This window comes from Scyliorhinus torazame, chromosome 11 (genome assembly GCF_047496885.1).
Source record: "Scyliorhinus torazame isolate Kashiwa2021f chromosome 11, sScyTor2.1, whole genome shotgun sequence".
In the NCBI taxonomy this organism is placed as follows: domain Eukaryota; kingdom Metazoa; phylum Chordata; class Chondrichthyes; order Carcharhiniformes; family Scyliorhinidae; genus Scyliorhinus; species Scyliorhinus torazame.
The window spans coordinates 30,203,632-30,219,707 of record NC_092717.1 but is presented as its reverse complement, the minus strand read 5'-3'; the positions used below and the strand labels follow the sequence as shown (position 1 = coordinate 30,219,707).

At 44.0% G+C, this 16,076-nt stretch overlaps 1 protein-coding gene across 3 annotated transcripts in view; it reads left to right on the top strand.

Moving 5' to 3' along the window:
- LOC140385210 (sperm-associated antigen 1-like) overlaps positions 1 to 16,076 on the top strand; it is a 225,029-nt gene that overhangs the window by 36,810 nt on the left and 172,143 nt on the right. For all 3 annotated transcript variants that reach the window (XM_072467111.1, XM_072467112.1, XM_072467110.1), the window contains 4 exons: positions 8,569 to 8,694; positions 9,649 to 9,719; positions 15,374 to 15,486; positions 15,959 to 16,064. In XM_072467111.1, the coding sequence (XP_072323212.1) occupies positions 8,569 to 8,694; positions 9,649 to 9,719; positions 15,374 to 15,486; positions 15,959 to 16,064 (416 nt within the window). The remainder of the gene's footprint in view (positions 1 to 8,568; positions 8,695 to 9,648; positions 9,720 to 15,373; positions 15,487 to 15,958; positions 16,065 to 16,076) is intronic.

The window sequence follows — 16,076 nt, the reverse complement described above, 5'->3', positions numbered from 1 at the left end:
TGTGTGGGTAAAGTTTACTCGTGTAGACATAGAACATACAGTGCAGAAGGAGGCCATTTAGCCCATCGAGTCTGCACCGACCCACTTAAGCCCTCACTTCCACCCTATCCCCCAAACCCCAATAACCCCTCCTAACATTTTTTGGACACTAAGGACAATTTTAGCATGGCCAATCCACCTAACCTGCACATCTTTGGACTGTGGGAGGAAACCGGAGCACCCGGAGGAAACCCACGCAGACACGGGGAGAACGTGCAGACTCCGCACAGACAGTGACCCAAGCCGGAATTGAACCTGGGACCCTGGAGCTGTGAAGCCACAGTGCTAATCACTGTGCTACTGTGCTGCCCCTCCCATGTATCAGGAGGAGCAGGTAAAGCAGTCACAATTTTAAGAGATACGGGAGCTCGTAAATCGTTGATGGTAAGAGATGAGGAGTTATGTAGTTTTGGAGGAATATTGCCAGAAAAGGTGGTAATATGTGGAATTCATGTTGAGAAGAGTAGTGTTCCATTATATAAGGTAAGGTTGGAATGTCCAGTGAAGAGTGGTGAAGTGGTAGTAGGAGTAATAAAGAAACTCTTGTCCAGGAATACAGTTTATCTTGGGTAATGATATAGCTGGATCTTGGGTGGGAGTGATGCCTACTGTGGTTGATAAGTCAGTGGAAAATCAGACAGCTTTGAAGGACGAATATCCTGGGATTTTTCCGGATTATGTAGTAACAAGGTCGCAAAGTCACAGGTTAAGACAAGAGGAGAAATCAGAGAGTGAAGATAAAGGTGAAGTGCCATTATTAGAAACGATTTTTGATCAGATGGTTGGAAAAGAACAGGTGGAGGATGAGGCGGATATTTTTAGTTCAGAAAAATTGGCGGAGTTACAACAGAAAGATGTAGAAATAAACCGGATGTATCAGAAAGCATATACGGAAGAGGAATCTGAGTGTATACCAGAGTGTTATTACGGTAAAAGTGAAGTCTTGATGAGAAAATGGAGACCTTTACATATGCAGGCGGATGAAAAGTGGGCAGAAGTTCATCAAGTGGTATTGCCGGTAGGGTATAGAAAGGAGGTGTTGTGAAGTAGCACATGAGGTACCAGTGAATGGTCATTTGGGAGTAAGGAAAACTCAAGCTAAAATCCCAAAACATTTTTATTGGCCTAGACTACACACAGATGTAGTTAAATTTTGTCGATCATGTCACACATCTCAAGTGATAGGGAAACCGCAAGCAGTGATAAAACCAGCACGCTTAATATCCATTCCAGCATTTGAGGAACCTTTTACAAGGATCCTAATTGCGTAGGACCGCTTCCTAAAACGAAAAGTGGAAATCAATATCTTTTGACTACAATGGATGTGTCGTCTAGCTTTCCAGAAGCCATTCCAGTACGCAATATTACAACCAAAACGATTGTGGAGGAGTCACTTAAATTCTTTACTAGATATGGACTACCCACAGAAATACAATCAGATCAAGGATCAGATTTTACCTCAAGGTTATTCAAAGAAGTTATGGATAGTTTAGGAATAAAACAATTTAAATCAACAGCGTACCATCCAGAATCGCAGGGAACGCTAGAAAGGTGGCATCAGACATTAAAGACAATGTTGAGGGCTTATTGTCAAGATTATCCAGAGGATTGGGAGAAAGGAATTCCATTCATACTGTTTGCAATTAGGGATGCATCTAATGAGTCAACCAAATACAGTCCTTTTGAACTAATTTTTGGTCATGAGGTAAGAGGATGATTTAAATTGATTCAGGAAAAATTGGTGAGTGAGCAGTTGGAACTTAGATTATTGGATTATTTGTCAAATTTTAGGGAAAGTTTAAATAGAGCAGGTGAATTGGCTAGACAGCACTTAAAAGGTGCATAACGTGATGAAACGGGTAGTGGACAAGAAATCCAAAGTTCGTAGTTTTGCCTGTGGAGATAAAGTTTTAGTATTGTTACCAGTGTTGCTCTTATTAGCCTTAGTTTTATTAGCTCTAATTCTGTCACCTTTGCTCACGGGTCGCCAGGTATCTTTCTGATACCGCCACGTGGTTCAAGCTCAAGTTATGATTAATAATACAGCACACCACTTAGTAAGAGTTAAAACAACGATCATTTATTATATATACAGCAATAAATACTTATACAATAATCCTACTGTCTATATCAAAACCTACCACTACTGGCCAATACTTAACTTTAGGGATGACCCACCAGGTCAGGGAAATGAATGGTTTATCGAATTGGGTCTGGCCTGCGGGATTCAAAGGCTGATACAGGTCGATGGCTAGGAGTCTCTATCTGGTAGCGATCGCTGGAGTCAAGCTTACTTGTTTCTTTGTCGAAGGTTCTTGCGAAGGTTGCGAGCAGGAAGAGAAGGGTCGATCTGAACTTGGCCCCTATTCTTATAGTTAGCTCGGGTCTTCCCGCCTCTCTGGGCGGACCTTGACCCTGGTCCCAATCACTCGGTTCGATATGCTCCAATAATGGGGCATTCCTTGATCGGGGGCTGGTTGCCCACCTTTCTTTGTGTTAGCCTCTCTTGGTGCCGTGAGGTCTGGAGTAGCTTTACAAATGCTAATGTATAGCAATTGTTCCCGGGGATGGCTGTTCACTATGCAGATATGCAGATGGCTGGATTGTTGTGATGTTAATGGCTGCATGATTTGATCAGTCTGGCTTCCCCCAGAGGCGAATACACTGTTTTACCTGCAGCCTTCCGTTTGAGTCCTGTTGGCTGATTTTCCCATCAGCCTCTGCCGTTCGCCATTTTGGATCGGGGTTTTGGCCAAATTAATCGGGAATCAGCCATTTTAGGTGGCTACACCAGTGGATGTGAACCTTTAAAAGCAGGGTTTTGTGGACCTTATCAGATTGAAACGAAATTAAGTGAGGTGAATTATGTAGTAAGAACGCTGGATAGAAGGAGAACTCACCGAGTGTGTCATGTGAATATGCTGAAAAGGTACTTTGAAAGGGTATGAGAGTAAACGGAGGAGGTTTTAATGATTATCTCGAAGTGATGAACCAAATCCAGATGACTTTGAATTTGACATTTCTCAAATTAAATTGAAAAACAAGGTTGTTCTTAAAAATTGGGATAAATTTTTGAGTTACCTTCCAGAGGAAAAACGGACTGACTTGAAAGAGTTATTGATATCACAAGGGCAAGTTTGTGGAGATAAATTGGGAAGTACTAAAATGGCTATACATGATGTAGATGTGGGAAATGCTGTTCCAATTAAACAACATCCATATAGACTTAACCCTTTAAAATTGGCACAGGTTAACATAGAGATTGAGAGTATGCTTAAAAATGGCATAATTGAAGTGGGTTGCAGCCAATGGAGCTCACCCATAGTGATGGTACCAAAACCAGACGGCACCCAACGGTTGTGTGTGGATCATAGAAATCACGCTTGGACGATTGCATTGAGAAGGTGGGACAATATGCTTTTATTTCCAAATTGGATTTACTTAAAGGTTACTGGCAGGTACCTTTATCCAAAAGGGCGAAGGAGATTTCAGCTTTTGTGACTCCAGATGGTACATACCAATTCAAAGTTATGCCATTTGGCATGAAAAACACCCCAGCCACATTTCAACGGTTAACTAACAAAGTTGTTTCAGGATTACCCAATTGTGGTGTATACATCGACGATCTGGTAATTTTTAGCCAGACGTGGACAGAACATTTGAAGCATCTGATGGAGTTATTCGATCGACTTCAGGAGGCGGGTTTGGTGATAAACCTAGCCAAAAGTGAATTTGGAAAAGCCAAAGTCACTTTCCTTGGCCATACAATTGGACAGGATCGAATGGTCCGACGGGATGTGAAAACAAAAGTTATTGGGGAGTTTCCGATACCCTCGACACGACGGGACCCTCGACATGACGGGAAATAATGTGATTTCTTGGTATGAGTGGATGTTACCGGAAATTTGTACCAAATTTTAGCAGTGTGGTCGCTCCACTGACGGACTTGCTCAAGAAGTGTAACAAATTCCAGTGGACAGCGGAGTGTCAACAGGCATTTGACGACCTGAAGGCTGTGTTGACCACTGCTTCTCTTGTGTTAGCCATCCCCAATTACACAAAACCATTCAAAGTGGCTGTTGATGCGAGTGATGTGGGCGTAGGTGCGGTGCTTCTACAAGATGACGACGAAGGGCTGGAACGGCCTATTGGTTATTGTTCAAAGAAATTAAATTCTCACCAGAAGAAATATTCTATGATTGAGAAGGAGACTTTGAGATTGGTGCTGGCTTTGCAACATTTTCAAATTTGTGTGACCAGCAATCCGTCTGACACAATTATCTGTACTGATCATAATCTATTGACATTTTTGGAGCGATTCCGGAATAACAATGCCATACTGTTTCGATAGAGTTTATTGTTATAGCCATTTCATTTAAAAATAATACATGGGGCAGGACGAGAACATATGATAGATGATGCTTTGTCTCGAATGTGATGATGAGGAGCCGGTTCGCTGGAGGAAGAAGAACTAAAATGGACTATGTTGTTATACATGTTTGCATGTGGTGTTTTTTGAAACAAAAAAGTATATTTACTGTTTGCATTTCTTAAAGGATAGTGAAAAGGTGAAAAATGAAACCATCTTGCAGTTGATGGTTTATTTTATTTCATGGGGGGAGGTGTCATGGGAATGTCACTTTAAGAAATGTTTGTCTGCTCAAGTAGCAGCAATGATGTCAGAGTGTGGGTGGAGCTGAGCTCTGGCTCTGCTTTATAATATCGCTTTGCGGAAAAGCTTGGGTGTGTCTGTTTCTTTAGTTTTGTTTTAGTGTTGGAGCTGCAACCAGCCAAAGAAGGTGTAATTTTGATCTCTCTGCCATCTAAAGACTATCTCTAGATCATTTGGTGAATTCAGAGTGATAACTGCTCTCAAAGAACAAAGAACAAAGAAATATACAGCACAGGAACAGGCCCTTCGGCCCTCCAAGCCCGTGCCGACCATACTGCCCGACTAAACTACAATCTTCTACACTTCCTGGGTCCGTATCCTTCTATTCCCATCCTATTCATATATTTGTCAAGATGCCCCTTAAATGTTCCTATCGTTCCTGCTTCCACTACCTCCTCCGGTAGTGAGTTCCAAGCACCCACTACCCTCTGCGTAAAAAACTTGCCTCGTACATCTACTCTAAACCTTGCCCCTCTCACCTTAAACCTATGCCCCCTAGTAATTGACCCCTCTACCCTGGGGAAAAGCCTCTGACTATCCACTCTGTCTATGCCCCTCATAATTTTGTATACCTCTATCAGGTCTCCCCTCAACCTCCTTCGTTCCAGTGAGAACAAACCGAGTTTATTCAACCGCTCCTCATAGCTAATGCCCTCCATACCAGGCAACATTCTGGTAAATCTCTTCTGCACCCTCTCTAAAGCCTCCACATCCTTCTGGTAGTGTGGCGACCAGAATTGAACACTATACTCCAAGTGTGGCCTAACTAAGGTTCTATACAGCTGCAACATGACTTGCCAATTCTTATACTCAATGCCCCGGCCAATGAAGGCAAGCATGCCGTATGCCTTCTTGACTACCTTCTCCACCTGTGTTGCCCCTTTCAATGACCTGTGGACCTGTACTCCTAGATCTCTTTGACTTTCAATACTCTTGAGGGTTCTACCATTCACTGTATATTCCCTACCTGCATTAGACCTTCCAAAATGCATTACCTCACATTTGTCCGGATTAAACTCCATCTGCCATCTCTCCGCCCAAGTTTCCAGACAATCTAAATCCTGCTGTATCCTCTGACAGTCCTCATCGCTATCCGCAATTCCACCAACCTTTGTGTCGTCTGCAAACTTACTAATCAGACCAGTTACATTTTCCTCCAAATCATTTATATATACTACAAACAGCAAAGGTCCCAACACTGATCCCTGTGGAACACCACTGGTCACAGCCCTCCAATTAGAAAAGCATCCCTCCATTGCTACCCTCTGCCTTCTATGGCCTAGCCAGTTCTGTATCCACCTTGCCAGTTCACCCCTGATCCCGTGTGACTTCACCTTTTGTACTAGTCTACCATGAGGGACCTTGTCAAAGGCCTTACTGAAGTCCATATAGACAACATCTACTGCCCTACCTGCATCAATCATCTTAGTGACCTCCTCGAAAAACTCTATCAAGTTAGTGAGACACGACCTCCCCTTCACAAAACCGTGCTGCCTCTCACTAATACGTCCATTTGCTTCCAAATGGGAGTAGATCCTGTCTCGAAGAATTCTCTCCAGTAATTTCCCTACCACTGAAGTAAGGCTCACCGGCCTGTAGTTCCCGGGATTATCCTTGCTACCCTTCTTAAACAGAGGAACAACATTGGCTATTCTCCAGTCCTCCGGGACATCCCCTGAAGACAGCGAGGATCCAAAGATTTCTGTCAAGGCCTCAGCAATTTCCTCTCCAGCCTCCTTCAGTATTCTGGGGTAGATCCCATCAGGCCCTGGGGACTTATCTACCTTAATATTTTTTAAGACACCCAACACCTCGTCTTTTTGGATCACAATGTGACCCAGGCTATCTACACCCCCTTCTCCAGACTCAACATCTACCAATTCCTTCTCTTTGGTGAATACTGATGCAAAGTATTCATTTAGTACCTCGCCCATTTCCTCTGGCTCCACACATAGATTCCCTTGCCTATCCTTCAGTGGGCCAACCCTTTCCCTGGCTACCCTCTTGCTTTTTATGTACGTGTAAAAAGCCTTGGGATTTTCCTTAACCCTATTTGCCAATGACTTTTCATGACCCCTTCTAGCCCTCCTGACTCCTTGCTTAAGTTCCTTCCTACTTTCCTTATATGCCACACAGGCTTCGTCTGTTCCTACCCTTTTAGCCCTGACAAATGCCTCCTTTTTCTTTTTGACGAGGCCTACAATATCACTCGTCATCCAAGGTTCCCGAAAATTGCCGTATTTATCTTTCTTCCTCACAGGAACATGCCTGTCCTGTATTCCTTTCAACTGACACTTGAAAGCCTCCCACATGTCAGATGTTGATTTGCCCTCAAACATCCGCCCCCAATCTATGTTCTTCAGTTCCCGCCTAATATTGTTATAATTAGCCTTCCCCCAATTTAGCACATTCATCCTCGGACCACTCTTATCCTTGTCCACCAGTACTTTAAAACTTACTGAATTGTGGTCACTGTTACCGAAATGCTCCCCTACTGAAACATCTACCACCTGGCCGGGCTCATTCCCCAATACCAGGTCCAGTACCGCCCCTTCCCTAGTTGGACTGTTTACATATTGTTTTAAGAAGCCCTCCTGGATGCTCCTTACAAACTCCGCCCCGTCTAAGCCCCTGGCACTAAGTGAGTCCCAGTCAATATTGGGGAAGTTGAAGTCTCCCATCACCACAACCCTGTTGTTTTTACTCTTTTCCAAAATCTGTCTACCTATCTGCTCCTCTATCTCCCGCTGGCTGTTGGGAGGCCTGTAGTATACCCCCAACATTGTGACTGCACCCTTCTTATTCCTGATCTCTACCCATATAGCCTCAATGCCCTCTGAGGTGTCCTCTCGCAGTATAGCTGTGATATTCTCCCGAACAAGTAGCGCAACTCCGCCTCCCCTTTTACATCCCCCTCTATCCCGCCTGAAACATCTAAATCCTGGAACGTTTAGCTGCCAATCCTGCCCTTCCCTCAACCAGGTCTCTGTAATGGCAACAACATCATAGTTCCAAGTAGTAATCCAAGCTCTAAGTTCATCTGCCTTACCCGTAATGCTCCTTGCATTAAAACATATGCACTTCAGGCCACCAGACCCGCTGTGTTCAGCAACTTCTCCCCGTCTGCTCTGCCTCAGAGCCACACTGTCCCTATTCCCTAGTTCTCCCTCAATGCTCTCACCTTCTGACCTATTGCTCCCACGCCCACCCCCCTGCCATACTAGTTTAAACCCTCCCGTGTGATTCAGTAGAGAATTTAAACCTGATGTGCTTCTGTAAAAAGGGGTTTTGTCTTATGGATGTGCAATGGAAAGTTTAAGGATTACTTAAGAGTGTTGTATTCTTTGGGGGTTGTATTTGAATTGATGGTTGCTAATTGATGGTCACTGTATGTTTTAAAAAGGCTAACTAAGTTCATAGAATAAACATTGTTTTGCTTTAAAAAAATATTTTTGATTTCTGTTGCACCACACCTGTAGAGTGGGCCGTGTGTACAATCTAGTAAAAGTTGTGGGTCAGGGGATCTCCATGATATACCTTAGAGTTCTCTAAACCCTGGCCCATAATACTTGTGACAATAATAAAGATTATTAAGTGAAATTAGATGTTATTTTAAAATACCCGAAGACCTTGGCTGCGCTATATATATATATATATATATATTATATATATATATATTTACTTTGAAGTTTTGTTTCAGGATATATATCAGTATGGCATGTGAATATAAAGATCTGTGTGAAACTGAAGAGTTCAATCACATTTCACCTTTAGGAGTTTTGAAGTTATCAATTTTTAATCTTTCCCACTAGATTGATGAAAGATAAATATTTTTTTCTTATCCTTTCTTTGACTAGAGTTGGACAGACGAGATGAAGCAAAAGGAAAATGAAGCAAAATATAGAAAACCAGAAGTTGAATGTTTGGATTCAGAAAACCATGCACCTATTCGTGGAGCTAATGCTTCAGTTCTTTCCCATCAGGTAAGAGTGCAAATTTTAATTTTCTTTCTTCTATTTCCTACTTTTGTTCCAAAAGCTATCCACTGGATTATTTTTGGTTAAACCTACTCTGTAATCAACAAACGTATTTACGTCTGATTTCTCCTACTCATTGTTCATATATTAAGATTCTGATCTTCGAAGTGCAATCAAATGCAGAGATATAGCACTTTCCTGTCCCACAGGCAATAAGGGAGAAGAAAGTTTGTGAATGCCTGGAAGCAAGTCATCCGTTTCCTGTTATTCGCAAGAGAGCAGTTTATTACACAGAAGACCCAAGGAAAATATAAACATAGCTTTCCAGTGATACACAACATTGTGAAAATTATTATTTATTATGCTAAGTAACAGCAACTTGCATTTATAAGGTGCCTTTTGCAATTTAGTAAAATGATCCATGCTGCTTCACAGGAACTATTGTCATTTAGTTTGAGGGAGGAAAATTCCATATCCAACACAGGAACACAAGATAGCAGTCGGAATTCACTTGAAATAAGAAAATATGCCAGGCTTAACTAAGTAATTGAACCACTTGTAGATGTAGAACTATGTAGATGACAGATAGCATAAACACAGTTTTAAAATTGAAATATTCCCTTTAAAATTCTTAATAAACATCTCTTAAATGAGTAAACGCATTACAACCTGACAGAGAGCCACAGAGATAAGGAAGATCCCAGCCTTAATCCTAGCCACTGACATAAGTTGATCTCAGTTAAGAATAGGATACTGTATTTGGCCTCTTGTGTCTCTGGGCTAGGGAGAAAAAAAGAAATCCATTCTCTACCCTACCCCACCCGCGACAATGCATATATACCAGCATTAGTCATGCCTTCAGTTACCAGATCTCAAGCCTCTTTACATGGTTTAGCTGGACTTCAGTGAAACAATAGCTTTTTGTTTGTATATTTGACAGTTGTATTGTTTATTTCACAGAATGGCTTTGATAAAAAAAAGTCAACAGACAGGAAAAGAGTTATCCCAAGAGATTACAGAGAATGGGATAAGTAAGTTAATTAACAATATTCATTTAATAACTAGCCTTAATGAAGATCGATATAGGCAGAAAACATGACTGAATATATTCTAAGGAACTTTTAAAAATATACATTGTAATTTGAGGGAACATTTATTTATGTGATGACAATAACTTTGAAACTGATCCAGTCAATATTGTAAGGATCCTTAGATAGAATGCTAACTTTTAAAAGGAAATTTGAATTTTGGTGAATTTAGATCCTTTGATTGTCTGAAGAGCCTTTTCGATACTGTATGTCTCTGTGACTATGAATTCCCAGCGACCCAACTAATGGAATTGAACAAGATTTCAAGATTTAAGACTTTTACTGCAATACACAAACTAAAAGCAACATTGACTACACACAACTTTAGTAGGCAACTTATATTCTAAACTACAGAAAAGATCCCCATTTAACATTTAAAACAACCAAAAAGCTCCCACCACGGTTATAGTTTACTCTGTTCTTTTAAGTTCCTACTCTTGTTCTTCATGGACAAGTCCAAAGTGATTCTTTTTTTTTTTTTTATAAATGTTTTATTGAAATTTTTTTCCCAAACAACAATTTTTCCCCTCTTACAAAGCAAACGCAACAATAACAATACAGAAATTTTAAACAATACACAAGTAACAAAACCCCTTTATCTTTGACCTAAACTAAACCCCCCCCCCCTCCCCCCCACCCCCCCTCCCCCTGGGTTGCTGCTGCTGGTCATCTGTCTTCCCTCTAACGTTCCCCTAGGTAGTCGAGAAATGGCTGCCACCGCCTGGTGAACCCTTGAGCCGATCCTCTCAGGGCAAACTTTATCTGCTCCAGTTTAATGAACCCCGCCATATCATTTACCCAGGTCTCCAGTCCGGGGGGTTTCGCCTCCTTCCACATGAGTAGGATCCTGCGCCGGGCTACTAGGGACGCAAAGGCCACAACGTCGGCCTCTTTCGCCTCCTGCACTCCCGGCTCTTCCGTGTCTCCAAATAGAGCTAACCCCCAGCCTGGTTTGACCCGGGCCTTCACCACCCGCGAAATCACTCCCGTCACTCCCTTCCAATACCCTTCCAGTGCCGGGCATGCCCAAAACATATGTGCGTGGTTTGCCGGGCTCCCGCCACACCTCCCACATTTGTCCTCCACTCCAAAGAACCTGCTCAATCTTGCTCCCGTTATGTGTGCTCTATGTAGCACCTTAAATTGAATCAGGCTAAGCCTGGCGCATGAGGAAGAGGAATTTACCCTGCTTAGGGCATCAGCCCACATACCCTCCTCTATCTCCTCCCCTAGTTCTTCTTCCCACTTTCCTTTTAGTTCGCCCACCGACTCCTCCCCCTCTTCCCTCATCTCTCGGTAAATCTCTGACACCTTGCCCTCTCCGACCCACACCCCTGAAAGCACCCTGTCCTGTATCCCCTGTGTCGGGAGCAACGGAAATTCCCTCACCTGTTGTCTAGTAAATGCCCTCACCTGCATATATCTCAAGAAATTTCCCCGGGGCAACTTATACTTTTCCTCCAATGCTCCCAAGCTCGCAAAAGTCCCATCTATAAATAAATCTCCCACCCTCCTAATTCCCAACTGGAACCAGCTCTGAAATCCTCCATCCATTCTTCCTGGGGCGAACCTATGGTTGTTCCTGATTGGGGACCCCACCAGGGCTCCCCGCACCCCTCTCTGTCGCCTCCACTGTCCCCAGATATTCAATGTTGCCGCCACCACCGGGTTTGTGGTAAACCTTTTAGGTGAGATCGGTAGCGGCGCCGTCACCAGCGCCTCTAAACTCGTCCCTTTACAGGACTTTCTCTCCAGTCTTTCCCACGCCGCTCCCTCACCCTCCATCATCCATTTACGTATCATTGCCACATTGGCGGCCCAATAGTAATCGCCCAAGTTCGGTAGTGCCAATCCTCCTCTGTCCCTACTACGCTGAAGGAACCCCCTCCTTACTCTCGGAACTTTCCCTGCCCACACAAAGCTCGTGATGCTCCTGTCTATTTTATTAAAAAAGGTCTTAGTGATTAGTATAGGGAGACATTGAAATACAAATAAGAACCTCGGGAGGACCATCATCTTAATTGCTTGCACCCTGCCCGCCAGCGATAGAGGCTGCATGTCCCACCTCTTGAAGTCCTCCTCCATTTGTTCTGCCAACCGTGTCAGATTAAGTCTGTGCAAGGTTCCCCAGCTCCTAGCGATCTGAATCCCCAGGTATCGGAAGTTTCTTTCCACTTTCCTGAGAGGCAAGCCTTCTATCTCTCTACTCTGGTCCCCTGGATGTATCACAAATAATTCACTCTTCCCCATGTTTAGCCTATACCCCGAGAAATCCCCGAACCCCCTCAAAATTCGCATAACCTCTATCATTCCCCCCGCTGGGTCCGACACGTATAACAATAGGTCATCCGCATATAACGAGACTTGGTGTTCTTCTCCCCCTCTAATCACCCCTCTCCATTTCCTGGAGTCTCTCAACGCCATGGCCAGAGGTTCAATTGCCAACGCAAACAACAATGGAGACAGCGGGCATCCCTGTCTTGTTCCCCTATATAGTCGGAAATACTCCGATCTATGTCGACCTGTAACTACGCTTGCCGTTGGAGCCCCATAAAGAAGTCTAACCCAGCTAATAAACCCGTTCCCAAACCCAAACCTCCTTAACACTTCCCATAAATACTCCCACTCCACCCTATCAAATGCCTTCTCTGCGTCCATTGCCGCCACTATCTCTGCCTCCCCCTCCACTGGGGGCATCATTATCACCCCTAATAGTCGTCGCACGTTAACATTCAGTTGTCTCCCTTTTACGAACCCTGTCTGGTCTTCGTGCACCACCCCCGGGACACAGTCCTCTATCCTCGATGCCAGTACCTTTGCCAACAATTTGGCGTCCACGTTCAACAATGAAATGGGTCTATAGGACCCGCACTGCAACGGATCTTTATCCCTCTTCAAAATTAACGATATCGTCGCCTCCGACATCGTCGGGGGTAGAGTCCCCCCTTTCCTGGCCTCATTGAACGTCCTCACCATCAACGGGGCCAACAAGTCCACATATTTTCTGTAATACTCCACCGGGAACCCGTCTGGTCCTGGGGCCTTCCCTGCTTGCATGCTTCCCAGTCCCTTAATAACCTCGTCCACCCCAATCGGTGCCCCCAGGCCTACCACCCCCCGCTCCTCCACTTTCGGGAACCTCAATTGGTCCAGGAACTGCCGCATCCCCTCCTCTCCCTCTGGGGGTTGAGACCTATACAGTTCCTCATAGAAGGTCTTGAACACCTCATTTATCTTTCCTGCCCTTCGCACCGTGTCTCCCCTTTCGTCTCTAATTCCTCCTATCTCCCTCGCTGCTGCCCTCTTTCGCAATTGATGAGCCAACAGGCGACTCGCCTTTTCCCCATATTCATACCTCCTCCCCTGTGCCTTCCTCCACAGTACCTCCGCCTTTCTGGTGGTCAGAAGGTCAAATTCCGTCTGGAGTCGTCTCCTCTCCCTGTACAATTCCTCCTCCGGGGTCTCTGCAAATTCCCTATCCACCCTTAAAACCTCCCCCAGTAATCTTTCCCTTTCCTTGGCCTCTGTTTTCCTTTTGTGGGCCCCAATGGAGATCAGCTCTCCTCTGACCACCGCTTTTAGTGCTTCCCATACCACTCCCACAGGGACCTCGCTGTCGTCATTGACCACCAGATATCTCTCAATACACCCCCGCACTCTTGCACACACTCCCTCATCCGCCATCAGTCCCACATCTAATCGCCAGAGTGTTCTCTGTTCCCTTTCCTCTCCTAATTCCAGGTCCACCCAATGTGGGGCATGATCCGAAACCGCTATGGCTGAGTACTCAGCTTCTTCCACCCTAGAGATCAACGACCTTCCCAAAACAAAAAAATCTATCCGGGGTCCAAAGTGATTCTTAGCTCCTGAGAACTTACTTTCTTTTCCTTTTGTTTTTTCAGCCATATAACTCAGACTTCCTGAGCTAATTTTCATAAGGGGCAAATTGGAGATTCATTTCTCCAGTTAATGCTAGATTAATCTTCCAATCTCTACCTCTCACCTCCCATGCTCCATCACATCCCCACCCGCTCCTCCATGCCAACTCATGTGTATTCGTGTCAACCCACCCAATCCAAGTGGCCCCTTATAGCCCCCATACCAACTCATTGCCAACTCATGGCCCTTCCATGCCCATTCACCTAGCATACATTATGTACATAACCAATGAGCCAAAGGATAAGAATGCCATGTGTGGAGCTGCTCAGAAGAAAAAACCCCACAAATCTTCTTGTAAAAAGGACGCAGCTTTTCCACAACCTTGTAAATGAATGAGTCAGAGAAGACAATTGTAATTTTAGTAGCAATGGTTTTGAACACTTCGTAGCCCTTATCTTGTGCAACTAAACACTGACAAAAGAGATCGCAGAAAGAACTTATTTTAACCACCTAAAAGATGTCAGTCAAGCAAAGTCAACCGTCCTCTCCAATTGTCAATCCCCCCCCCCCCCCCCCCCCCAAAGCAATCTTAGAAGTATTTGAAACCTTTTACTAAAATTACACAAATTCTGTGTGTCTGGTCATGAGTCCTTGAGAAATTGTCCCAACTCTGAAAATCAAGGGGTTCAAGGAGATGCACACCTCCCAATGGAACCGGCCAGGTCGGAAGTGCAGTGTGTGGGCTTGCTACCCATGACCTGCCTACCATTTTTCAATGGCATCTGAATCTTTCTAACTCCATGAAAATCTAGTAGTTTGTCATCACTGGGGCTGGTTTAGCACGGGACTAAATAGCTGGCTTTTAAAGCAGACCGAGGCAGGCCATCAGCGCGGGTTCAATTCCCGTACCAGCCTCCCGAACAGGCTACTAGGGGCTTTACACAGTAACTTAATTTGAAGCCTGCTTGTGACAATAAGCAATTTTCATTTCATTTTCATCATCACTGATGCTTTGGTCATTGTTTATAGGCACGAGCACCTTGCCCCTTCTCAGTAAAGCAATTGGGGGCCCCTTTAGTCATTAACACCCAAGCAACTCAGGCAGAATTCAGAACAGGCCACATGACCCTGTCAGGGTCAGCACGGTAGCACAGTGATTGCACAGTTGCTTCAGAGCACCAGGGTCCCAGGTTCGATTCCCGGCTTGGGTCACTGTCTATGCGGAGTCTGCATGTTCTCCCCCTGTCTGCGTGGATTTCCTCTGGATGCTCCGGTTTCCTCCCACAGTCCAAAGATGTGCAGGTTAGGTGGATTGGCTATGCTAAATTGCCCTTAGTGTCCAAAAAAAAGTTGGGTGGGGTTACGGGGATAGGGTGGAAGTGTGGGCTTGGGTATGGTGCTCTTTCCAAGGTCCGGTGAAGACTCGATGGGCCAAATGGACTCCTTCTGCACTATAAATTCTATGATTCTATGACCGCTTCCATTTCTCCATTTTCCCCTAAATTACAGAGATTATCTAAAAACAGTGCATTCTTATAAAACCTTGTATTTGGATCGCTATAAATAACTTTACAACATTGTGTGTTTTGAAATTGGGCAAAGTAACATGATAGCTTAAAAATATTATAGTGAGTAATAATTCTTAAACAGCATTTTAAATGATTCACACACTGCCAAAGCTAAATGAAAATTTATAATGCTCTAAATGTTTATCCCAGATTTGATGTGGAAAAAGAATGTGCCAAAATTGACGAAGGGAAGCAAAAAATCAGTTCCAATACTATCAGCAATGATGGCATTTCTGGAATAGGGAAGGGAATTGACACAACAGGTAATTATGGTTCAGTCACAGAAAGCCATGTACTTTTGTGCCATGCTATGTAGTTAAAGGTCTTGTGTAGCTTATCTTTGTCCCTCATCATCAAAGAGATGTAGAGAGGCAGTACAGAGTGTGGAGCTGTGAGTGGGGGGGAAAAAGAGATTTTGTGCACAGGTTTGTAGCTGCAGGATGGGAGGGAGAAGGTAATGCAGAACCACCGAGAGGCAAGAACCTGCCATGACATTGTGAAAGGAAGAGTTGGCAGTTTTTCCATTGCAAAGGTCCTTTGGCAATTGTATGCTGTAACAGTTCCAAAATAAAAGCGTTACTCAAAAACTATGAAATATTTCAATTAATCATATGATATTACTCCTGTTAATATGTTAGTATTGCTATTTTTTAAATGTCTATTTAGCAATGAAGATTATTATACCTGAGCTAACTTGATGCTGAAGCAGATTTGTGTGTAATTTTTGTTTCTTAGGCATGACTGACCAGGAAAAGATGGTTTTAGCTGATCGGGAAAAGGACAAAGGGAATGAAGCTTTCCGAGCTGGTGACCATAAGGAGGCTGTGCTTTACTACACCAGGTACTTTTGTGT